Consider the following 24707-nt stretch of genomic DNA (forward strand, 5'->3'; position numbering starts at 1 on the left):
GATTTTGGATTGTACCCAGAAGGCCTGGCCAGAAGGTGCTACCCCCATTTCGTACAAGTACGAAAGGGCGCCCGGCAGTGTCTCTCGCCCTTCCCCCAAAATAACACTCGGCCATGCATTGCTCCCGCTCCAACCTACACTATACATAATTTCCCGGTACCCCAACTGAGCACTTACACTCCCTCCCCTTCCCGTCGACCTCCATCGAAACTTGACTTTTCACTTATTACTAGTTTGACTCGCACCTCTGTTCCCTTTTTCTCTTCTGCTTCTTCCCTCAATTTCCTGTTAACCAGACGATACGGTTCTTTTCAATAGGCGTCGGCCATTTCCTATTGTCCTCGAGACGTCCAGGTTCATTCTGCAACACCGGGTTGGCGGTTTTTTTGGACTGCACGAGTCTAGTAGTCATCTTCGAACTTTGTGCCCTCGACGTTCGAACCATCAGACACCTACAACTTTTCCGCCATTGCCGATTGCGCTTGTCGCCGAAGCGCTTTTTTGTTCTTTCTAACGCAAATAGTATTCTCTTTGATAGAGCTCCCCGAGACTCAACATTGGGAGTGTTTTTGACGTTGAGCACCATTCGTTCGGATTCAAGCTTCCTGGCGACGCTTGCAGCTCTGCATCCCCCCATTGGCACCAAAGGCGCAATTCTTGGATCTTCGCGTTCTCCCAAGCTGCAGCTGTCCAATTCTTCCGGTAGACCCTGTGGGGAGCAGACGACCTTACTTCCCTTTTCAGGTTGTGTGAGCGGGTCATCTGGCGTTGTTGCAGTTGTTGTTGCTGTAGGAGATCGCTCGCATTCTCCAGACAAGCAGCTTACCACCTGCATATATCTCGACCCGAGTATATTATTCCTGGGTCCACCCGGAGCTGTGGAAGGCGGCCGCAACCCTGTTTCCCAGGAACAAGCGGATTCTCCTACCACACTCAATGTGATAGATGACCACGTCTCAATGACCGATTGGCCATCGATTTCGCCCATTTACAAGTATCTTGTTTCTCCAGTCTCGGCGAGGCTCGACGACCCGCAACAGGAGCAGGACCCCCAAACTCCTCTCCTGCCCCCTCGCTTGATGTGCTCAAGCAGGCACTCAGGCGAATTCGAACGAACCAACGTCCTCCACCTCCTTTCAGAGACGCATACTCTACCGTTCCCCCTCCTCTCCAGGTGACCGCAAAAAGGGACGCCATTTCTGTGGACCTGCTGAACTCGTGCTCCTCTCTCCCTCTCTCCCTCCTCTTGAATCACACCTCTCCCTTCTCTATTCCGCAACATCTCTCTTCCACTCTTGCGCCCAACCTACGCAAGAACTAGGTCTACCAACCATGATGCTATGGATGGAGTCTTGTTCCTCCTAAGCTCTTCTCGTCTGGTATGAACGTTCTTGTATTAACAACCAAACCGTCACACTCTCCCATATAACCACGACTCTCCTCCACACTGCCCACTCATCCCTCCTTTCTCACTCACCGCCCATCATGTCTACCCCGAGTTACATAACAACGCGGCCTTCGAACTCTCCATCTATACGACCAAATAGCACGATATCACCGGCAATGTCTCTGCGTCGGTCACGCCCGGTCAACCTTCAGACTAATATAGCAACTCAATCCCCACACTACTATTCTACTCTACCGCCCTCAGCCGTATCCTCCTCTTCGATCTCGTCCAGCCCACAGAACATGTCGCCAGTTCTATTCCCCGAGACTCCCGGTTTCACTGCGAACAGCTCCGTGGTTCCGTCTCCGGATCCGAATCGGGGCTCGACCTCCGATGACCAAATTCCTTATACGCGGCTCCCCGACTCTGTCTTGGCAACCAAACCGAGCCTGTCTTCTTTGTCGCAGCACGCTTCCGGGAGCCCTAACTTATCGCAAGAACCTCCCAGTTCCTCCAAGAGCGGCTTAGTCCGACGGTTCTCCAACAAGGCGACAAACCTTGTCACGCGGCGTCGGCAGTCCTCGGCGGCGCCCAACAGCCGGGAAGGGAGTGTTGGCCCGGCAATGGTTCGAAAGCGGAGCGGCAGCACGACTACGGCACCTCCTGATCTCAACCACATCTCTGCTGTCCTTACCGACTCGGACGATTCGCCCGACGATCGTGAGGAAACCCACCACGGTGGCTCAACTCCGTACAAGGAGGCCTTGTCCAATAGCTCCTCCACATCAATAAATGCCACGTCGTCGCCCGGGATTGACGGCCCTGTCTGGCCGTCCCAGTTGTTGACAGGTACCCCCCTTCGGAAGGTGTCAAAGAAGAATCGGTGGAAGCGAATCGTCCTGGTCCTGGACCCTGGTTCTGGAAGGATATTATGGGAAGGGGCTCGGAAGCGGAAGCAGATTCGCATCGACGATATCAAGGAAATACGGTCCGATTCCGACATTCGACAGTATTGCCGCGACTTCGACATTCCCGAATCCGAGAGCGCACGCTGGTTCTCTATCATCTATGCCGCCCCCGAGCTGCAAAAGACGAAGACGCTTCATTTGATTGCCGATGATATTGGGACCTTCAAGAATTGGACCGGCACCCTGCAGAGGGTCTGGCAGGATCGCCTCGAGAATCTGACTTCCCTAATGGCTTTCGACGATAAGGCCATTGAGAAGTACTGGAAGAGCGAGGTTTTGCTGCAAAGAGGCTCAGATGGGCCTGGAGGCAAAGGCACCGATGGCGGTCTCGATTTCCAGGGGTTTGAACGCGTTTGCCGAAACCTTCATATTAACGCCTCACCAAGCCAGCTTCTTGCTAGGTTTCGTGCCGCGGATCGAACAAATAGCGGTCGCATGGATTACTTGAGATTCAAGGAGTTTGTCGACCTCATGAAGACCAGATATGATGTTGGTGACATCTTCTCCAGTCTCGCAAGCAAACCGGAGGAAGGCCTTTCCATCGACGAATTTTTCGGCTTTGTCGGCGGTATCCAGGGCGAGAATATCGATGAAGATGCTTCTAAGTGGCGAGCTGCCTTTGCCGAGTTCGCAGATAAGGGATCGGAAACATCATCTAACATCAAGGGTGCCATGTCAGCTGCTGGCTTTACCCGCTTCCTCACGTCTCGTTACAACGCTCCGATTGTTGAGACCCCCAAAGAGATCACCCTCGACCGGCCCATGAACGAATATTTCATCTCCAGTTCGCACAATACTTACCTTCTTGGTAGGCAGGTTGTTGGCCAGTCCAGCGTGGAGGGCTACATTAGCGCTCTCATCGACGGATGCAGGTGTGTCGAGGTTGACTGCTGGGATGGTAGCGACGGGCAGCCGGTGGTGCTCCACGGCAGGTCTATGACCACTTCGATCAGCTTCCAGGAAGTCATGACGACGATTAAGAGATATGCATTCGTGAAGACCAAGTTCCCGCTTTGGATTTCCCTTGAGGTTCACACCAACCCGACACAGCAGGCCAAGATGGCAACCATTATGAAGGAGACGTTTGGCGATCTTCTTGTCACCGAACCTCTCGACCCGACCTCGGATAAGCTCCCCTCGCCCAGCGAGCTGATGGGCAGGATTTTGATCAAGGTTAAGAAGACGTACACCCGAGAGGACCCGCGCCCGCTCGAGGTCAACGGCCGTCGCCGCGGCAGCAGCCTTAGCTCTCCCTACTCGAGGCCTCTTGTTATCGATAATGGTGGGTCGCTGCCGCACTCACTCCCTCAAAGCCCGCTTCTAGGGCCGCTCTATTCTCGTCGAGCAGCCACGGCTAGGAACAACAAAGTCGATCCCATCGCCGAGAGCGTGTCTCTCGATGGCGCAAGCAGCAGTGGTGGGAGCGATGAGGAGAGCCTTGCGGATGTTCCGGTCAATGGCAGCAAACCTTCGGACAACCCAGAAATGAAGACTGAGAGAGTGTTGGGTGATTTGGCAGTTTACTGTGCTGGCGTCAAGTTTAGGGGGTTTGATTACCCCGAAGCGAAGACCTTTAACCACATCTTTTCGTTCATGGAGTCAACCTTTTCACGGTACAGCAAACCGAGAGAGGCAAAAAAGGCGCTTGATCGACACAACATGCGCTATCTCATGCGAGTCTATCCCGACCGGAAGCGAATTTCATCCCACAACTTCGACCCTTTGATTTATTGGCGACGCGGTGTCCAGATGGCGGCGTTGAACTGGCAGACTTTCGACCTCGGCATGCAACTCAACAGGGCAATGTTCGAAGGTGGTACCGACAGCACCGGCTACGTGCTCAAGCCAAGCGAATTGCGCGAGATTCAGCACATGTGCGACGACGTTTGGGGCAAGCGGGAGCGGAAGACGGTCAGCTTCTCAATCGATGTCATCTCAGCTCAGCAGCTCATCCGACCGAGCGGAATGTCGTCGAGCAAGGCGGTCCACCCATATGTTGAGGTGGAAGTGTTCCATCCGAACGACAAGCGCTACAAAAATGAGACCGACTCACTCCTTGCCACGGACTCGGACACACCTCTCATCCACCGCACGCAGATTGTGCCGGAGAACGGTTTCAACCCTCTCTTTAACAGGAGATTCACTTTCAAGGTTACCACGAAGTATCCCGATCTTGTCTTCGTAAAGTGGTCCGTGAAGCTGTCGTCGGATGGCGAAAGCTACAACGACCGCCCTCCCATGGCCACTTTCACGGCTAAGCTAGCTAATTTGAAGCAAGGCTTCCGGACCCTACCGCTGCTGAACCGCATCGGCGAGGAGTACGTCTTCTCGACGCTCTTCTGCTACATTAAGAAGGACCCGATTACTCGTATCTTACTTGACTGCCCAGAGGACCGCCTAGCCCCGACCGAATCATCGGGCAAGTTTCTCGGTCTTGGCCTTGGCCTTAACGTCTTTGGGAGGTCGAATGGTAGCCCCAGGTTGACAATTGAGAAGGCTAGTTCTGATTCTTCGCTCATCTAAGAGCGTGGCTGGAATTGTCGGGCTATCACTCACCCACTGAGCGGGCTCATACATTTACCATCAGGAGGGAAAGGATACAACCATATGGTGGCCGGTTTAGACTTGTTCCTTCTTCCCCCTGGTATCTATTCACTTCTTGATTCTCTCTTTTCTTTACCTCTTTTTTTTTCGATTCTCTGTCATACTATTATTCCTCCTCTTTGCCATCACACATAGCATTGCTTGTACCTTTTACCTGTCGCTTCCGCATTTACACATAGCCTGTCTTGCTTTTTTTGTCCTTTCAATTTTTTTCCCCTTTGTCAAAGACTTTCACTCACGGTGTCGGTTCGCTTTGTCCTTTTTCTTTTTCTTTTGTATTGGCAGCATTGACTTTCTTTGTTGGGATTAGGCGAATCAAGGAAACATCACATCATCCAAGCCCACCGCGGCAAGGGAAAGAAAGACTTTTTCATACCTCCATCAGAACAAAGGAGGCATATACTTGTATGCATCAGGAAAGGGAATATGAAAGCTACTATAGACTTGGGAATCTACTTGGGATACTGAAATGGGAATGTAAGGGAGTTTTAAGCAATAAGAAGAACACAGCACACATTTTCAGAGCCGAAAAAGGACCGGTTATACAACGTCATTGCCTTCGCTGTGTTATTTTGTTTTCTTCTCTTTATGGAGTCCTTATTTTTGGATTTGTACACGTTTCTTTTGCAAAAAGGGCTTGTTCTTGTTTTTGTTTTCTACATAAAGACTGATGATGCTGGCGACACATACGAAATCCTTTTGCTTCTGGGATTTACGGCCTTGATATCCTTTCACTGCGTTCTCTCTTTGTACAATTACTGATGAAAGTGGGAAGGGAAGTGACGGAGTAACTTGTCCCTCTTTCTTTCTATTCCCTTGTTCATGTCATGAATGCTGCTTGTCTCGGTTGATGATGATAATACATGTTAGATAAGAAAATGAGTGTTGCGTTTTCAACAAACTCGAGACGGCCTTTTTGATGTTGTTTGACCTTTGTTGGAAGTCTTGAGTTAGAATGAGGCTATCACGGCCGTGTCCTCTACTGTATAGATCCTTTTTGGCCCTCCTTACAAGGCAGGCAGCCTCCCTTCAGTGAGATAATCTCTTGTGCTTCCTACCTGTTGAAGTTGGGAATATTTCAAGAATGTGGATACCTCATACAGACATTTGCTCATAAACCCTCCAACAAAGGCAAGAGTTTTTGTGGATTTGCTATAAAGTAACTGGTAGATGTTTTCATTCCACTGAAAGGAGGGGAAAAAAAATAAAAGGTAAATTCCTTTTTGTATATAATTATTCTTCATATTTTCCGCTCCATGCAAACCTCAGGTAAAGGTGTGCCCTATCTATCTAGTCCATCATTCCCTTCCCAACCCGGCAAGATAGAGGAAAGAGGATAAGAGGATAGGATCAAGGTAGCTTACAAGGAGAGAGAGAAATTTGGGGAGGGGGAAAAAATGGAAGAGGGAAAAAAAAAAGTCATTTGAAAAACGCCGCGGCTATGCGAAGAGACCCTCAAAACAAAACAAGAAAATGTAGAAGAAGCTGGAAAAGGACAGCCATATTACTCGAGAGACTGAAGAGGTGGATTCTCTCAGCCATGTAAACGAGAAAACAAAAAAATAAACATGACGATGATACACGGGTATCAATAAAAAGGAACACATAACAATCACATAATCTTAATCAACCGTATCCTCTGAGGCAGAATGCTGCGCCGCCGCCGTGTCAAAAGTAGATCGACTCGTCAAAGCAGTAGGGCTCGTCTTCCTCAAGATGCCGCTGGCGCCAGCGGCTTGCCACCGCGCGGTCGATCCTCCCAGGTTAGTGGGCCGCACGGGCCTAGACAAGCTCGGTTTGGAGAGGGCAGGGGTAGATTCGGTGATGCCGAAGTCTTCTTCCTCGTCATCGTCATCGTCATTGTCGTCCGTGTCGAGGAGGTCGTCGTGGAGGACTGTTCTGCCCGTTTTGTTGAGGGTTCGCATGGGGACCACGTCGGCGTACAGGTTAGGATCACGGCCGAGTACGCGGTCGGCCTTGGAGGGTGTCCGCCATCCCGGAGAGGACGAGTTCATGGGCGAGGCGAGGTAATGTCGGCCTGCCCCGGCAGCGGCGGCGGGGCCCTCACCTGCGGCGCCGTTGGGGAAGTTGGGGGAGTATTCACTTCCGCCGCCCCAGCCGGCCTGAATTTCTCTCGCACGCTGGGCCTCCCTTTCGATGCGGATCCTTTCCCTAGCCGCTAGCCACTTGGGACTGGCATCCCAGCTCCATCCGTCGCCGGTGGTGTTGGGGATGGGGAACATCCAGAGCCAAGGTGAGGGCCCGAAGAGGTGTTTGTAGTTGAGCTTCCAGCCGAGATCAAAGGCGTGGGGGAGCTTGCTGGAGTCCTGCTCGTCGAGGTATTCTTCGTACCGCTTCTCTCGCTGACGTCGCTCGAGCTCCGCATAGGAAAGCTGGGCGGACGGCGCTGCCGGCGTATAGCTTCGGACCTCTTCGCCTTCTTCAGGGCGCGTTATGCCGGGCAGAGAGTTGGCGTGGATATCGAGGAGCTGCTGGCCGTAGCTGGGCGAGGCGGCCGAAGGGCCCGAGTGTTGGGCGATGTAGCTATTCTGTAGCGACTGACGCAGGGGGGACAGGTAGCGGGTTTTCTCGAGACACTCGATGGTCGTTTGGCCGCGGCCCGCCAGGACGAGGTGCCAGACGGTAAAGGCACCGACCACAACACCAATGATACCGGCGACAACGCAAACGAGGATAAAGTTGACGGGGGTCAGACTCTCGAGGTAGGTCGTATCATTGGCAATCTCCTCCCACAGCCAAGCGCCCGAAAGGATGAAGGTGTACCAGCAGAACACGGTGGTGTAGATGAGGAAGAGCAGAAAGGCCTTGTGGTTCCGCAGGCCGATGCAGGTGGCTAGCCAGGGACAGTGGTGATCCATCTTGAGGATGCAGCGGCGGCAGGTAGAGCAGTGGTGGGCTCGGTCGGGCTTCCGGGCCTGGCATTTCTTGCAGAATCGGATCTCGCCGTTGGCCTTGACGGTGAAGGAGGTGGCGTGGGGAGGGGATTCGAGGGCGGTGTAGTCGCCGTTGAGGCTCGTGGTACTGCCGGGGTGGGTGAAGACGGCGGTCATGTAGGACCAGTTGAGGAGGAGGAAGAGGGTGACGGCGCCCATAGAAGAGCCGGTTCCTGGATGGAGCGGACACACATATCGGCGTTAGCTCTTTGTATCAAGTGTGACGGTGGCATAGGAAGAGAGATGGTTTATGTGTCTTGAGATCCATTGACGTGAAAAGAGGTCGAAAGGCACTTACCGATCCATGAGACCTTGGACGTCGTGGAGCCGATCATTACATCGACCCATACAGCCCACGAGGTCAAAGACCAGACAAAGATTAAGGGAACATAGCTAATGAATTTACAGCAGCTCCGCTCCACCCGGCGAGCCCAGCGTCTAGACATTGTGTTCTGCTCCGGTAGGGTATCATCCATCAGCGACTTAGCGGGCTGGCAGGCTGGCTTGCAAGTCTCTTTTTATTCTTCACAACATAAAAAAAATAAAAATAAATAAAAATAAAAAGAGGATGGTTCTTTTGCCAAGGCTCGCTACGTTATCGTCGCATGCTCGGATTCGATTTCGGTCCGGGCGGCTCGGTGAAAGGGGTTGTTCCGTAGGCTGGTAGAAGAGAGGTCGATCGAGAGTCGGGGCAAGGGGAGGGATGGTTATGGTCTGGTAGGAAGAGAGACGACACGCGGCGAAGCTTGCAGGTTATCGGAGTATGGATTCGTGTGGAAACGGAAATTATTACAGATGGATTAAAATGAGTGTGAGACAGTTCGATGTTGGGGAAAGGGGATGGGAAAATGGGTCGCTTGGCTTGGCTTGGTCCAACGGCTGGCTGTTCAGCTCGAGGTCCAGTCCACGAGTTTGGTCCAAGCCCCTTTGGAGATGCAGATGTGCTTCGGAACTGGGCTGGGTCGAGACTGCGTCTGGCGCTGGCAGTGCTGGCGGTCGTTTGCCAGTTCGAGTCGGACTGCAATGTGGGGTTCTGCAACGTCAAATCTTGGTACCTGAATCGTGGGGCCCAGTTTGGTGGATTTGTCATCGAGACAGGGAACGGAGACGTCAAGGTCAACATCGCAATGCTGGCCTAAATTATAGATGTCCTCTCACAGCATTCCAGAGCCTCCGTTCGTGCCCCCAACGGACAGCTTTTCGTTCTGATTCGGGAAGTTCGGAAAATACTCCCATAGCGCTGTCGAGGAGCATAAGAAGAGAAATAGTATCCGCCAAATATTGGTCTTCCACATTTTCTTCTACGAGGCGATGCTTAGTACTCATCACCTACCCTCCAATTGGAATGTGGCGGGGCTGAAACACTTGATGACGCCGAATCCGAACGCTCAAGGTGACTACAGTAAATTGGGTACTCGAACATGGGTCCAAATTTCCGAACTCATGGTGATAATGAACAGCGGACAGCTTGTACTCAAACGCCCGTCCAATGCGGTACTAGACGTCGTAGATAGAGGCTAGGGTTACTACAAAAGCTGTAAGCCATCGTTCTTCAACGCAAGAGATTAAAGTTGAGGTCTCAATTGGCAGTTCTGCTCTCCCGCAACAACGGACTCGCAAGTCGCGCGCCCCAAGGCGAGACGAGATATTATCGATCCGATATATCGAATTCCAACTATCCCCTCCCAATATTCACTCCCACTACCCCTAGGCTCACACGCCCATCCGGCTTCCCTCTCACTCTACCCTCGGATGCGGCCTCTCCCCAATCTCGCGAATAACCTCCCTCGACCTCGCATTCACCTCAAAACTAGCATTAACCAAATCTACAACCTCCTCCGCCGAAAAATACAAGCTCAGCTCGCTCTCGAACCACAAATACCGCACTTCGTTAAGGTTCGACTGGAGCACTTCCGACAGGTACTGCAGCCGGAGCCAAGAGGGCGCGTACTGCGCCGTCAGCGCCACCTCTCCAGCCGATGACTCCGCTTCTCGTCCCGAAAGCTTGCTGGGGAGGAAGAGGTCGTCGAGCTCCGTCACTTTCGCGATCAGGTTGGCAATGTTGTACGCCTCGTCCTGTCCAATGGACGACATGTCCATGACATCTGAGATGACCTTCGTCGCGAGCGTGTCGACGAGGGATCCTACGGCTTGACACCAGACGGACCTAGCGAGTATGTCGTCCCATGTTACTGCCATAGCTCTGACTCGAGCCACTGTAGAATCGACGCAGCTCTCCATTTCCTCTTGGTGCATGAGACTATGCGTTCCTGTATTTCTCTTCTCATTAGAACAAGAGTATGAAAGAGAAGAAAAGACCCCAAACTGTGTAAATAGGTACTCACCTCCCAGGAGATCGCGAATCACGGTCTTCTGCGTCGCCATCTCCGTGCTGTATGCACGATTCGCGAAGCTCTGGAGGTTCTTCACCTCGTTATCGATACGCAGCATATTCCGCGCCCGGACGCTGAGATCTTCGCGCGCTTTCCATTCCTTTGAGAACTCAGCGAGCTTCTCTGCCAAATACATGGCGTCATTGTAAAGATACCTAACTCCCGATAATCGTTTTAGTTGAAACCGATTCCAGAGGAGCCAGCGTTGGCGAGTAGAAAATAGGGACGAACTTACATGCTGCCACCGACATCTAGAGAGTAATAGTAAGGAGAGATTGCTCTAAACAGAGCAAGTGCCAAAGTTGGCACGCCAAACAGGCCCGACGCCGCAGACGCAACAAGATTTGTCTCGTTCCTGCTGTTGTTAGTCCTCTAAGCCTTCAACAAAACCGAGAGGGGCATAGAAAAAAATAAACGACATGAACCTACCCCGGCCCTGTAAGCGCAGCTCCATCCTCTAGTATCGCAAATATTAGGCTTAAAACGGGTTCCGGCATCGAGGAAATATGATAGGTTTCTTTCAAGACCATCTCTCTAGTTTCGTGCTCGTCGCGCGTTCTCGTCTCCTTCCGCCGCGTGGCCGCTGGCTGTTTCTTCGGTTCAGGCGGTGGCGGCGGCTCCTCGACCGTATCTTCCTCTCCCCATCCCCACGCATCAGCCGCTTCATCGTCCTCGTCCATCTTCTCCACACTCGGTCCCTCTGCCTCGGCGACAGCTTCTTCCTCTGGGACATCTTCCGGCCCGTCATCCCAGCCCCATGCATCAGCCCCATCGTCTTCCGCCGAGGCTACGGGGGCGGCTTCGTCGGGTGTCGGTTCGGGTGCCTCTTCAGGTTCCTCCTCCATCTCCTCGTCGAAACCCCATGCCGAGTCCCAGTCCTGTTCATTCGCCGAGGACTTAACCGTCCCCGATTTGGCTAGTTCCTTTCCTTCTGCTAGCGACACCATCTGCTTCTCAATCTTTTCCACCGCCTTGGACTTACCAATCCCTATACGAGCCATCAGTGAAAATGCTTCTCGATTCCAAGCCGGGCAGGCTACACTTACCGCTAGAGAGCTTCGATCGAACAGAGTCCAAGGCCGTTTCTCTGCACTTAGAGAGCCAAATCGTCGGCGCATTATTCACCCAGTTCTTCAAATCCTCAAAGCCAGTATATCCGTGGGCATCGAGGACGGCGCAGAATTGCTCGGCACTCTTTATGACATCTTGGAACTTGTCGACATCTTTTAGCGCCGGCGGTATCGCGGAATCTAGCCACACTTTCACTATCCGCGTAGTAACGTCACCCATCATTACGGAACATAGAATCTCCAAGAGGTCGGCGGGTAGCCTTTGGGCTAGGAAGGAGAAGACCAGTGAGAGATCGGCGAATAATTCTTCCGCACTCGTACTGGCTTCTCCGGAGAGGGACAGAGTATTCTTGGGCGGGGATATCAGTACGGACTGAACATCTAGTGAATTCTACCATCAAGGTAGGTAAGACTTACAGTATCGGCAACAATTGAAGGCAGCGTGGAGCTTGTGAGATTCATCCGAGGTGTTAGAATGGCACCGTCTAGGTTGTGCCACAGTTGCTCCATCCTCTCTTCAACTTCTTTGTAGGCCCTCAATCCGATTACGGCGTCGGCGAGGCTCAACTGATTACCTGTTCCACGAATGTAAGCATCAGTCAACCCATTCCGGGTGCTGGGAACCCGATTCGACGGGGGCTAGGCTTACCATCGTCGTGCTCCTGGATCCTGATTAAATTGTTGTCAATATCGACATTCACGAGATCTTTCCAAACTTGGTCCAAGACTTCATGAACTCGAGACTTTAGTTCGAAAGATCTGACATTTAGAAGCTTCACAGCTCGACATGTCTTGCCAATAGGTAAACCATCCATAGCTGCCCAGGATTCTAAGTAGGTGAGCCCCACTGTTAGTTTAGTTGTTCCATGCCCTCCCCAGAGAAATCGAAGAGATCGCTGCATCACGTACGCTCTAGCAAGTGCAGAGAATCCAAGACCCTGCGCTCGTTACTCGCCTCTTCCGCCTTGGACAATAGCTCGTTGACGTGTTTAATGCTCTGGAGCGTCTCTTGCAGCTGCCGGGTGTACTGGACCTCTCGTGAAAGGAACTCGACTCTCGACTCGGCATCCTCGATCGCTTTTCCCGATACGTCCGGCGTTTCGGACTGTCGGATTATGTCGTTTGCAATCACCTTGGACCGAACAATGTCCTCTTGCAAAGATTTCGCATTTCGAACCCACGAGCTAACATCGTCTTTGGTATCTTCGTTTATTTCGTGTACTTCTTTCTATACCCGTCGCGAGTTAGCAACCAACCAGGAGATTCTTTGCTCAAGGTGGAAAATGCCGGGATCCCTGTTGTGCATACCTCGAGATCCGTCCTTGTCTTCGCTAATGCTGCCAGCGCTGGGGGGAGCGATTCCGACGTGATGGGTAAAGAGGAAATATCCTCGGACTCTGGGAAGCGGCCGTCGAGTGTGAATGCGACAATGGCGTCACCAATGCCGTTTGCTGAGCTAGCGGAAGCCATGGCTCAACCTTGCGTATAGGAGATGTAGGCGGCGGCAGGTTTGTAGCTAATAAGTGTTGCGGTGTGACGAAATGGCTGTCTGCCCGGTTTATTCAAGCTTATAACACAGTTGGAAGAATATCACACATATAGGATTCTAGCCCAAATTGCACAGAGTCGGGGTGCAAGGCCGAGTTCGTCAAGGGTGAGGCTATCCAGGAACAGCTGTTCCATCGAGGCTAATGACCGCAAATGTGGACAGCTGGAGAGCTACAAGCCAGACGTCAGAACCAACAATCGGAGCACGCATGAAGTTGTGGATCTTGTGGCGCGGCTAATCGCAGGCTAAATTGATAAGATAAGAGATTAAGTACTTCGTACTCGAGACTTGAAGCTGTGGACTGAAACAGCTTTGACCAATCAGCACGTGCGCTATCTTTATCCTTCGCCTTACGCAGGCACGAAGGATACTTCGGAGCGCGGGAGGACAGCTTGTCCGATGAACCATAAGCGCAAAGGCAACCAACTCTTACACACTCACTCACCCTCACCCTTTCGTCCTTTTTCTTTTCATTCTCTCCCCCAATTTATCTACCGCAATTTCTGTTTCTTTTGTGAAGTTGCGTCCATTCCTTAATTCTACCCTCTATTGGTGCTACGAAGCGCGTTTCTAGCCCAATATGGACTTCCTCCAGGTAGGCTTGCCCTCCCCATGTCCCCCGTTGATGTCGGCTCGTGACAGCTAACTCGACCCCTCCAGCGCCTCGCGCGGGCTCTCGACCGGCCCCTCTTCCCCTGGAAGAGGCTCATCATGGGCTTCTCCATCGGCGAATACCTCCTCGAAACTTTCCTGACCCTCCGCCAGTACCGCGTCCTCCAGAAACCCGTCGTCCCCAAGGTCCTCGAACACGAAGTATCGCAAGAAGTCTTCGACAAGAGCCAAGACTACGGCCGCGCCAAAGCCCGCTACTCCCTGGTCAACAACCTCTGGGGCCTCGTCCAGAACCTCGCCTTCATCCAATTCGACGTGCTGCCCAAGATGTGGGATTTCGCCGGTGATATACTCTTACGCTTCGCGCCCGAGGGTTTCCGCGGCGAAATCTCCCAGTCCATCGTCTTCGTCCTCGCTTTCGTCCTCGTCAACCAGGTCCTGTCTCTGCCCAGCTCGATATACCATACGTTCGTCCTCGAGGAAAAGTACGGGTTCAATAAGCAGACGCCGAAGCTCTTCGTCACCGATCTGATCAAGTCCAACATCTTGTCCGTCGTTCTCATCCCTCCCATCTTGGCTGGTTTCCTCACCATTATCAAGAAGACGGGTGATCAGTTCTTCTTCTACCTCTGGCTCTTCACTTCCGGCCTCCAGGCTTTCATGATTACCGTTTACCCCATCTTCATCCTGCCCCTCTTCAACAAGCTGTCGCCCCTCGAGGAGGGAGAGCTCAAGACCGGTGTCGAGGCCCTCGCTGCTAGCCTAAAGTTCCCCCTTCATGAACTCTACGTTATCGATGGAAGCAAGCGCAGCGCCCACAGCAATGCCTACTTTTTCGGTCTGCCCTGGAAGAAGCACATCGTTATCTATGACACCTTGATCGAGAAGAGCGAAAAAGATGAAGTCATTGCTGTCCTTGCCCACGAACTTGGTCACTGGCACGAAGGTCACACTACGAGGCTCTTTGGCATCACTCAGGTACGTTGCTCACACTCTATCCCAGCGCATCAGTCAAATCGGGCTAACTCAAATGTCTAGGTCCACTTCATCTACATCTTCTCTCTCTTCTCCGTCTTCATCAACAACGCCTCCCTCTACTCCTCCTTCGGCTTCACCCTCCAACGCCCCATCATCATCGGCTTCCTCCTCTTCTCCGACGTCCTGTCCCCCACCGAATCCGTCATCAAGCTCCTCATGAACATCCTCAGCCGCCGCTACGAGTTCGAGGCGGACGCCTTCGCCAACCGTCTGGGACACAAGGCCAACCTTGCGCGATCTCTCGTCAAGCTCCAGATCCAGAACCTGAGCACCATGGACGCCGACTGGATGTATGCCGCGTATCACTACTCGCACCCCATCTTGAGCGAGCGCCTCAAGGCCCTTGGGTGGACGCCTGAGGAGAAGGTTTCGAAGGAGGAGGAGCCTGCTACGGCGAAGGCAACGGGGAGGGATGAGTTGTGAGGTTGCTCTTTTTGTTCGGGAAAGGGATATAAAAACATGAAAATGGAATGGGGATTATTCGGAAATAGGAACAAAAGGTTGGTCCAGAGGACAGAAAGGGCTTCTCTGGTGGAAACGTGAGTTGGACAGTTCAGTCTGCGTTTTAAGCACTTCACTTGGAGCATATTAGCCGGCAAATAATGCGGGTTTTCTTATATCGCCATGAGCTTCCGTTTCCGACTTATATCCATAAGCACCAAGAATTCAAGGAGTCTGGAAAGAAGAATTGGTTTCCATTGCATGTGATTGATAACCCCTTGACGGCGAGGATAGAACGGCGATATCCGTTTCCATGCTTCTAAAGGAAGGGCAGACTCTAGAGATCGATGAGCCTCTTCGTTAATGGGGACTTGAGTGCCTAACTATCAGGCGTAGATTCAAATACCAGCCTCTTCAGAAGTATACTTTTTTTTCTTTTCCTTTTTAATATTTCTCAATCTTCTTTTTTTTCGATTCATGGTCGAGTGACACGGGGCATGTGAGGATATGAGGATGATCGTAGTATCAAAGATATACTAGAACGCATTGTAACAAACAGGAATAAAAAAGAAAGGAAAGGAGGAAAGAAAAGAAAATAAGTAGAAAAAGGCCAACCAAAGCGGCGCCCTTCGCGTTGGTTCTCAAGCGAAGCTTCTCAAACGAGTAGTCGTACATGGAAGAAACTGAAGTGGAGGTCGGTCCTCTTGAAAGTGAAATCCGTGACACCTGCCTAGACACCTCTTCTTTTTGTCTCGTTTTTCTGCAAGAGAGGAAGAAATAATCACAGCTCAACCTCGCTCGCGTCGTACTTACTCTCCCAAGTCCTCACCTCCACTGCCCTCGTCAACACTCGTCTGTTCCTCGTAGTTGCCTTCGTGATAAGACTCCAAAGGCTTCTCAATGCCGATAATCCTTCCAAACTCGTCCTCAATGGGGTTCCCGACGAGGGACAAGATCTTAAGGTACGAGTGGTTCGACATGCCTGGCTTTTCTGTCATCAGACAGTTGCTCAGGTTCGCCTCCTTGGACTGCTGGATTTCCAGCATATCATCGTCCTTGGTCCCCTCGGTGGTCAGACGCACGAAGTAGACGTCCTTCTCTTGGCCGATGCGGTATGTGCGAGAGAACGCTTGCTCCTCGGCGGGAGAATTCCACCATAGCTCCATCAGTACGACTCTGTTGGCCGCGGTGATATTGAGAGCCTGGCCTCCGCACATGAGAGAGGCAACCTAAGATGGTGGAGAGAGACGTCAGTGTAAGTCATTGTTCCGAGGGTAAGATTCTGGTAAGAAGACGAAGAGAGCTTGGAACTCACGAGAACTTTGACGGATGGGTCATTGCGGAAGGTGTCGAGAGCCGCTTTTTTCGAAGTATCGGACATATCTCCTGTATAGTAAAGGAAGGGCAAGTTCTCAAGGCGGGCAACTCTGCCTGCCATTCTGGCAACTAGCATAAACTGGGTGAAAACTAAACAGCGCGGTTAGTTTTCTGTGGGGAAATTAAGATCGAGACCTAGACGGTTCTCACCGATAATCTTGTCGTTGGGGGCTTCATTGCTCCATTGGCGAAGCAGGGACTGCAGTTTGGCGAGCTTCGCGCTCGGTACAACGCTTTGGTTCTTCTTGATGAACCGATCCGAGTAATTAAGGAATCGGGACTTGTTAAAGTCGAGATTCGGCTCATTTCCATGGATATCCGTTCCTGGGCCTGGTGATTTCTTTTGAACCTTCTTGCCACGTCCTCGGCCAGCGGGTTTCTTAGCCTGCTGAGCCGAACTCCAGTCATTCAGGTCTCCGTCCTCACCACCCTCTTCCTCGCCATCGTCCTCCTCTCGGTGGAGGATAGGGGCGCTCAAAGTCGCATACTGAGAGGTGTGTTGAGGATTAATCGAACTCCCACATCCTTTGACCTTGCATTTTACAGTCGACTAGAAAAGTATTTCACGGACCTTCGGTCAGTTCGCAATAACACCAAGTACGCGAGACACGGCGAGAGTGATTATCCTTACCATGCTAAACTTCTTCATGAAGCACATGCCACAGAACATGTGGCCACACTGAAGCGAGGCGATGTTAGCAAGCGATTGCCGGACCTGTTATATGTTTTGTCCATCAGAGAGGGGACCCTTACCGAGGCTCGGAACAGCTCCATACGAAGAGTTTCACACTCTTTCAGGCAACTCAGACACCTCTGTCCTCGGAGCTCCTTGTCGTAGAGCGCTAGTTCCAGGATTTCGCGAAGATGGCGACTGGCAGGGCTCTTAATCCTTGCCATCTTTTCAATTATTTCCTTGACATCAAGGATATCAAACTGGTCGATTATAGCGCGTTCGAGCATGAAAGGGTGGATGGCGGCGAAGCGGTATATGTGAAAGAGGCCGGAAATCGACGACTTGGCCCTTTTCATAGCCACCTTGGCGTTCTCCTCTTTCACGATAGAGTCTTCCAAGCTCTTCGTCGCGGAACTCTTGATTCTTGTTTCCAGGAATCTTTTGTTTTGGCTGTTAGAGTTTTTCGGTGTTGAACTACGGGATATAAACCTGGCCTTGGACTTACCCTAGGATAACTCGTTCTTCTTCACTTGGTTGGCAAGCAATTGTTGAGACGTGCGACGGCGGCAAAGGTGCTACCTCCTTTCTGAGGAACGAGTCCGAGGCCTGGCTGTTCATTCCCGTGGTGAGTATATGTGGTGTAAGTCTTTGAGGGGCATCTCCAGGAAACCTACTACCTGGTCATGACCGTGGCGAGTGTCTTTCTCAAATTGGCGGAGGCCACCTAAAGTGAGGGTCAAATGCATTAGCAAGGACCTCGGAGTGAGAGAAAAGGCGCACGCATAAAGAAGACGAGGGGGAAGAAAAGAAAGAAGAAAAGGGAGGAGAAAAGACATTGCACCCCAAAAATTACCTACCTTTTGAGGAAAGTACACCTCGCGGAACCTCTCCATACTCTCGGAATCCTTGATGCCAATGAAGTTGAAATAAGGAAACAACTCTGACAAGTTGGTTAGCGGACGCTGCTTAATGAAATAGCATCAACTATTTGACATCCGGATATTCTTACCGTCCTTATCATTGCTCAAAGGAGTGGCGGTGATGGCCCATCCATGGCGTTTCTTGAGAGCAGCAACAGCCCGGAAAGCTATGTGACATTGGCAGTTAGCGGGCTTTCGTTTCTGCTCATGCCGGTAGGACAGAACTGGGAAAACAACACTTACTCAATGATTTATCGTTCTTGATAGAATGGCCTTCGTCAAGGATGACCCTATGCCACTCGGCCTGGAATATCAATGGCGTCGGGGTATCAGCGGTGGAATGCATGTGAGCTCCCGGGGCTGGTTGAGACTCTTGGGGCCACTGGGCGTTCTTGCGCTTCGTTCTCTTGTCCGCGGGAAGGCTGAGGTGCAGTTCCGTATATGTGGCGAAACTACCGTGCCCGAGCCACACAGGGTTAGACAAGCAAGCCCAATGGTACAACATCTCAACAATATCAGGGCGGGGGTAAAAGTTAACTTACACGACTTTATACTGGCGGATAGCCTCCACATTGTCAAGTTTCCGCAGATCGCGGTATCGGGCCATGCTTGACGATGGGAAGAATTCGGACGCGTGTTTCCAACATTCTTCTAGCCAATGCTCGATAACGGCGTCCGAAGGAGCGATGACGAGCGTGGCGCACTGACCTTTATTTTTCTTGTAAGTTAGGCCCGTTTTGTTCACTATCATGAGCCCCAGAGCCATCAGTGTCTTCCCCACGCCCATTCCATGGGCTAGGATGCCTCCTTGGCCGTGTACACCCCTTGACGATTCTCGCCCAATCATCCAATGAATGGTGGTTATCTGGATGGGGGACAGTGGGGAGGAGATGCCCTGGAGAAGGTAGGGTCCTTCGCTTGGACTGCTTGGCAAAATCCTATCCTTGAACCTTAATAGGGCGTTCCCAAGGGAAACACCTTCCCTTTCCTCTACGATCTCATCAAGAGCGAAAGGTTTACCCCCGGCCACCGCTGAGCCACTGACAGCCCCTACCCCCAGGTTCCTTGGCTTGATGATCTGTTGGTACAGGCCGTTCGCCATCTTTTGACTCATTCCACGATATTTGACTTTCGCTCGGGGGTTCTTACCGCTTGCGGCCTTGACTCTCTTAGTTTTAGGCTCGACCCCAGCTTCCTCCCGAGGACGCTTCGCCTTGCCATCTACATTCGAGTCATCATACTCTAGGAAACTAGTGGGAGCGAGAGAATCTGGGGAGTGAGCCTCGTCTGACGAGGTCATCGATAGCCCGAAGCCCATGGAAGGGGTAGGGCGCAAAGCTTGTTTGTCCATCTTGAGTTACGGCCGAAGACGACGAACTGATCGTGTAGGATGGGTGTTATGGGCAGAAGGTATTAGGGAATGGGGTCCTACGTATTCTGGGCGGAAGATGATGAAGGAAGAACAACAAGATACGTGCCTTCGTAAGATAGCGGTGATAAGAAACAGGAACAAGGTAGATGAATAGAGTCGATGACGTTTGACGCAGGGGAGAAGGGATTGATAAGCTTTGATTGCTAAAAGAAGGGTTAGAAGTCGGCGAGACTAGTTTTCAAACCAGGGCCTGCTGAAGCGGAACATGAGAGAGATGTTGCTGAAGAAAGAGAAGAATGGGAGGATCAGAGGTTTCAACTAGAAGAAGAGGCCTTTTATGCTCACATATCGGGCCCACGATTGTATATCTATCAAATATTTCTCATTTATGAAGGATCTATAACGAGAAGGAGCAGCAGATAGTTCTAGAGTCACAATCTCGAGTTCTATGAACATGAGCACGATTTCCATCACAAGCTGTGACATGTGGTCTCTCAGATGGAGGATCTACAATGGATAATTCTAAAGGCGATATTGGGAAATATAAGAGCAATTTCAGATGAGGATGTAGGTCCAAGACCGTACTCTCCCGCTTTGATGGCCGGAGATGTCGGTGCCTTCCGCCGCCAAGCTCCGAAGTGGGGCCCGGATCCATCCCTCGATTCCTGCTTCCCCATTGGATGAAAAAAAGGGTACGAGTGTACATGATACATGCACCCTGGAAAAGCCCACAGCTCAGCGCCTGGGCCACACAAACGCCACATCCAAGTTCTGTGTCCCGCCCACAAAAAATTATTCTCCAAATTCAGCGACAATCTTTCGAAATAATTTCCACGACAAGCCTTGCCCTCAATTCTAACCCACCTCAACCTTACGCAACCACATTAATTCCGCCCACGATGCCTCGCGAAATCGCCGATATCAAGCAGGTACGATTTTGCCTCCCGAGATTTTCTATCGCTACGGATTTTGGGGATTGCGAGAGGAATGGCGTTGGACTAACTTGGGGGGATTGATAGTTCATCGAGATCTGCCGGAGGAAGGATGCTTCCTGTAGGTGTTTTCCCGAACGAATTTTAGCGAACCGATCGAACGAGAGGACGAGAACGATATCGTTAGGAAGGACTTAATTGGTTCTAACTCTTCCTTTTTACAGCGGCGGTGATCAAGCGCAACAAGAAGTCCGGCCAGGCCAAGTTCAAGGTCCGATGCCAGCGATTCCTCTACACCCTCAGCATCAAGGACTCCGAGAAGGCCGAGAAGCTAAAGTCCAGCCTTCCCCCTAGTACGTTTGTCCCCAACATAAGGCAATACTCGAGGATGGAATGTTTCTCGGGCGGGGGTTGAAAATAAAGAGGTTGTTACTCACATGTTACTTTTTTCCCAACCACAGACCTGCAAGTCACCGAGATCGGCAAGAAGGACGGCAAGTCGAAGGCGTAAGAGGACGGAAACACGCAGAGGATGAATGAATGGAAACGGCATATTTTCTTTCTTTTTGCAGGGCGAGGGTAGAACTACCGTGGTAGCATGAAGCCCGGGTAGGGTGAAAAAAAGAGACATGGAATTCATTATACAACTGGCGCAAAAAGGGAACGTTTTTCCATTTGCCGTTGGCTCGGCATCTGCCCACGGTTGGAAGGCTATGTGTCACTCAATACATGATTCTTCGAACCATTTCTCCTGCAAGTTCCTTTTCAGTCGAGACCTCGAAGATGGAGCTGTGATATGTGGCATGGTTCTCTGGGAGTTAGATGAACTTCTGGTAGAGCCTGGGATCGACTTTCTTGGCGTGTTCGGCTAGTGATCTGAAGTGCGCATAGTCACCGGAGGCTTGAAACTGCTCATGTTCTTCAATGGAAGTCCACCCGTGAAATACCAAAAGCTCTTCGGTGCCTTCGTTCTCCTTCTCGATCCTCCACCCCGATTTGAAGTCATATTTCCCACCCGACTCGCGAAGCACATTGCTAACCTCGTCAAACTTGGCAGCGACCAGCTTCTTATCCGTCGGCTTCACGGAGTACCGATAAATGCTCAAGACAGGGCTACTCAAAGGTGACGATGTGGCGCTCTCGTCGTCAACCTTGGGGAAAACGACAGGGTCGACATGGAAGAGCAACATCTTTTTCTCGCCCTCGGCAACGATAAGCTGTCCCATTTTTTCCATGATCCCCTTGTTCTCCTCCGTTCCTATCCAGTCCCAGTGGGCTTCAGGTGAGTCCCACCGCGCCGTGATGAGAATGGCCGATGGGTCCTCGACTTGCTGGAGCATGCCGACGCCGCGGGCGAGTCGGCTGGTGGGAGCCTCTTGCGGGTTTCGCTTCAAGGCCCAACCGTCTTGGATATTTTGGCATTCTTCGAAGAGTTGGCGGGTCGAGGAGTCCAGTGGACCTCCTGCGAGGTGCATGAGGGCGAATTCGGTGACTGGCATGATTTCTTCTTGGATGGTTATGAGTGGTTTGCCGGATTACCGGGTCAAATGATAGCCAGATGAGAGAAATGGTCTAAGTATCTGGTCCTTCGACGAGACACGGAATTCTACCTAGAGCTTGATCTGCAAGTTTAAGTACAGCGGCCATGGTGAGGAGGTGTTACGCAGGATGGTGATGCCTGATGTGTTACACTCGGCACTCTTCATGGAGCGTCGTGAGAGGGATACGCAACCCGAGCTGTACGACAGTGCCATTCAAGCCGATTCACTCTGAAGCATAACGCTTACGAAGTTGGCCGAGAACAAGGGAGTTCCACAATTGCATTGTCAAACGTCACCTTCAATTCAAGTGTTCACTCTTTTCATTGTTGTCCCATTGCCCACTTCATCGCTTAGTCATCTATCACTCGGTTATCAGTCTTGGCGTTTCTTCAGTTTCTTCCACCACGAAGAGGGCGGAGCGAAGGGTCCCAGTCTTGGCGTTCTGAAGCACGTGAGTTCGCTAGAAGTCGATCGCGAAGTGTCTAGGACTTGGTACTTCGTAGGTACTACACAACAGCAACGTACGAGACTATTGACACTCCATAAATCAGGAGCCTTAGTGTCTCTTAGTGGTAACCGGAGCCTCGTGTTCAATCAATCAGGGAGCAACCATTTCTAAACCGCTCTATTTCCAGCGCTCATTTCCAAGTATTAGCTAGTCTAGCGTAGTAGAAATTAGGGATCCGGGCACTCTCTGGTCTGGAGAAAGCGACGCGATGCTTCCCATCCTTTCGAGAGAGAACCATTTTGGTAAAGGGTGTGTGGGCCCGTCAGTTCTAAGCTTTCCTGGGGTGCACAAGTCGGTCGATGGAGTGGATTGATGTGAATTGGAGGGTTTTGAGGATTGTCCACGCGGGTTTCCTTGCTCGTTCATGACTCCCAGTCCTGAGGTCAAGGAGGCAGACGATCGAGATGAAAGAAAAAAAAAAAAAGATCAAAAAAGCTCTCATGATCCTTGCGGTTCCGAGACCAGCGAATTGGGAGCGAGGTTCCAGATGTAACCCAACATCCTGGACCCCTTGTCTTGTCTCCAATTATACCTGAGTACGAAATAAACGGGCTGGATATTATCGCCGGGCTCATCCCGGGTCCAACATCAAAATAATATCATTCATCAATTGATCACCCTTGAACAATTTTGCTTCCTCAATAATCACAGTATAGTCCACAGAGTATTAACACGAGAAAGTGCCAGATGATAGCGGCGTAGCCTACAAAGTATGAACTACTGATGACCGTTGAAGATTCAGTATCCCCTGAGCCCCCTCTTCTCGGCACCGCCATGGAACAAGACGTAATTGACCCAAGCTTCTCCGCGAATGACATCGATCAATGTCCTTGGGAGGTTGCAGCTTGTACCTTGTGCTACGCTTGCATTGGACGATTTGTCTGGTACGGTGTATTCCTCCCGTCCATGTCTTCCCCAACAAGATGCAGGACCGGGACAAGACCGCGAATAATCTAGAAGACCTTGACGACACCACCCATTCCGGGTTACACATCACTGCGGGTTCTTTGTTCGTGAGAGGAGGACGAAGGAGGATGAGGTTGAGACACGGAAACGACCGGCCGAAATGTGGAGTGGAGGCAGCAGGATTATCAATAAACTACATTGATAGATTTCTCGGTGATGTACGAAGTACGAAGTGTGTACTTTGTTGGAGCCTAGTCGACAAAGGTGCTAATCGTCGAGGTTCTCAATTTCGCACCAAGAAGCTTGGGTGTCGGGAATGAGGTCTTTATATTGCCGTCCGAGCTCTGACCATGACCAGGCAAATGCCGCTTGTAGCCAGGTATTTTGGAGATGAGATGAGCCCCTAGGACTAGACATGGTTGTACTCATCGGCTCCGATTGATCAATTCATTGATCCTACTTGTAGGGAAGCCATTCTCTCCTTGGACAATGGGCAATTAATACTCCGTATGATAGATGGTAAATCCCCGCAATTTGCCATTGTACTTTACATAGAAAACCACGAAGTACCTTTTCTTGATTATTCCGTTGCCTAATTCGTAGCTTCCTTGTTCCTGAGTCGTGAGTTTCACTTGGTCCTTCCAATTGACGTCGAGACTTTGGCTCGATTAATAAAGCAAGTAGCTCCTCACGCCCCCCCAAAATCCCCAAGCCCCCTTACCTGGTCCAGCGTCAGGCAGCCTAACCCAGCCAGTCCCCGGCCTGGACCCACGATGGTTGGGATGGTGTGGTTCAGGTTGTGGTTCAATGGTTCCCCAAAGTACCTGGGAAGTTTTTCTCAGATTGGCCCCCTTCGTCTCCTTCGTCTGGATTCGTCCATTCGCCCAAAAAAGCCGTCACCTGCCCCTCGATCTCAACAATCTTTTTGCCATACCCGCACCACGCATCACGCATCAATAAGATCAAATTCCCTCTCTTCACCGCTTGCTTGCATCTTCCAATTCTTGCATTTGGCTCTTGGCTCGTCGACCTTTAATCTCTGCGAAACATCTCCGTAGGCGCATCCACGTTGCTGCTTCAAGTGTTCTGCGTTGCGTGCCACTAATGTGCGAGCTGAGGCATCGCGATTCGTGATTCATCAATTATTATTATAATAACCCCCATTCCGATCCTTTTCTTATATCCCCTAGACACCTTTCTCCGCTTCGGTTCGCGTTTTCGGAAACTGCCTCAACGCCCCTTGCTTCGTCTCTTAGAGCCCCATTTCCTTGCCATTCGCATCTTGGACGATTCAACACCTGTCCCGCCCAGCTACTGCGCATCTCCCTTCCTCTCCGAAAGAGCTTCTCCTTTTCAAAGCATCGCCGGATTTGTTCCTCGAAGCAGCTTACGCCATCGAAGTAACGCAGCCTCCCCGTCTAAATCACTAAAAGGTGTTCCGATTTCCTCTGACGTCGACACC

At 51.4% G+C, this 24707-nt stretch overlaps 5 protein-coding genes and 2 pseudogenes across 5 annotated transcripts; 3 read left to right on the forward strand and 4 right to left on the reverse strand.

Annotated features, from left to right (window-relative positions):
* Positions 1-1563: 1563 nt before the first annotated feature.
* SAPIO_CDS10485 lies at positions 1564-4878 on the forward strand (annotated as a pseudogene; the record flags this gene model as incomplete).
* A 1703-nt stretch (positions 4879-6581) lies between these two features.
* On the reverse strand, positions 6582-8359 carry SAPIO_CDS10486 (Palmitoyltransferase PFA3; the record flags this gene model as incomplete). Its single annotated transcript, XM_016784069.1, has 2 exons — positions 6582-8086; positions 8212-8359. 2 exons carry the CDS (start codon positions 8357-8359, stop codon positions 6582-6584), a joined length of 1653 nt encoding a protein of 550 aa, XP_016638898.1.
* A 1291-nt stretch (positions 8360-9650) lies between these two features.
* SAPIO_CDS10487 (Uncharacterized protein) lies at positions 9651-12846 on the reverse strand (the record flags this gene model as incomplete). Its single annotated transcript, XM_016784070.1, has 9 exons — positions 9651-10183; positions 10259-10461; positions 10542-10661; positions 10736-11294; positions 11353-11725; positions 11794-11951; positions 12026-12205; positions 12286-12604; positions 12685-12846. The coding sequence occupies 9 exons, from the start codon at positions 12844-12846 to the stop codon at positions 9651-9653; spliced, it is 2607 nt and encodes an 868-aa protein (XP_016638899.1).
* A 659-nt stretch (positions 12847-13505) lies between these two features.
* On the forward strand, positions 13506-14998 carry SAPIO_CDS10488 (CAAX prenyl protease 1; the record flags this gene model as incomplete). Its single annotated transcript, XM_016784071.1, has 3 exons — positions 13506-13520; positions 13586-14515; positions 14576-14998. The coding sequence occupies 3 exons, from the start codon at positions 13506-13508 to the stop codon at positions 14996-14998; spliced, it is 1368 nt and encodes a 455-aa protein (XP_016638900.1).
* Positions 14999-15825: 827 nt separating this feature from the next.
* SAPIO_CDS10489 (uncharacterized protein) lies at positions 15826-19337 on the reverse strand (the record flags this gene model as incomplete). The annotated part of the gene is made up of 11 exons (XM_016784072.1): positions 15826-16245; positions 16332-16483; positions 16544-16880; positions 17025-17072; positions 17147-17504; positions 17572-17676; positions 17741-17790; positions 17924-18006; positions 18076-18153; positions 18230-18408; positions 18529-19337. The coding sequence occupies 11 exons, from the start codon at positions 19335-19337 to the stop codon at positions 15826-15828; spliced, it is 2619 nt and encodes an 872-aa protein (XP_016638901.1).
* A 920-nt stretch (positions 19338-20257) lies between these two features.
* On the forward strand, positions 20258-20801 carry SAPIO_CDS10490 (uncharacterized protein; the record flags this gene model as incomplete). The annotated part of the gene is made up of 4 exons (XM_016784074.1): positions 20258-20287; positions 20378-20411; positions 20515-20643; positions 20752-20801. 4 exons carry the CDS (start codon positions 20258-20260, stop codon positions 20799-20801), a joined length of 243 nt encoding a protein of 80 aa, XP_016638902.1.
* A 307-nt stretch (positions 20802-21108) lies between these two features.
* On the reverse strand, positions 21109-21789 carry SAPIO_CDS10491 (annotated as a pseudogene; the record flags this gene model as incomplete).
* Between the last annotated feature and the right edge of the window lie 2918 nt (positions 21790-24707).

Source organism: Scedosporium apiospermum (genome assembly GCF_000732125.1).
Source record: "Scedosporium apiospermum strain IHEM 14462 chromosome Unknown SEQ_SAPIO_0165, whole genome shotgun sequence".
In the NCBI taxonomy this organism is placed as follows: domain Eukaryota; kingdom Fungi; phylum Ascomycota; class Sordariomycetes; order Microascales; family Microascaceae; genus Scedosporium; species Scedosporium apiospermum.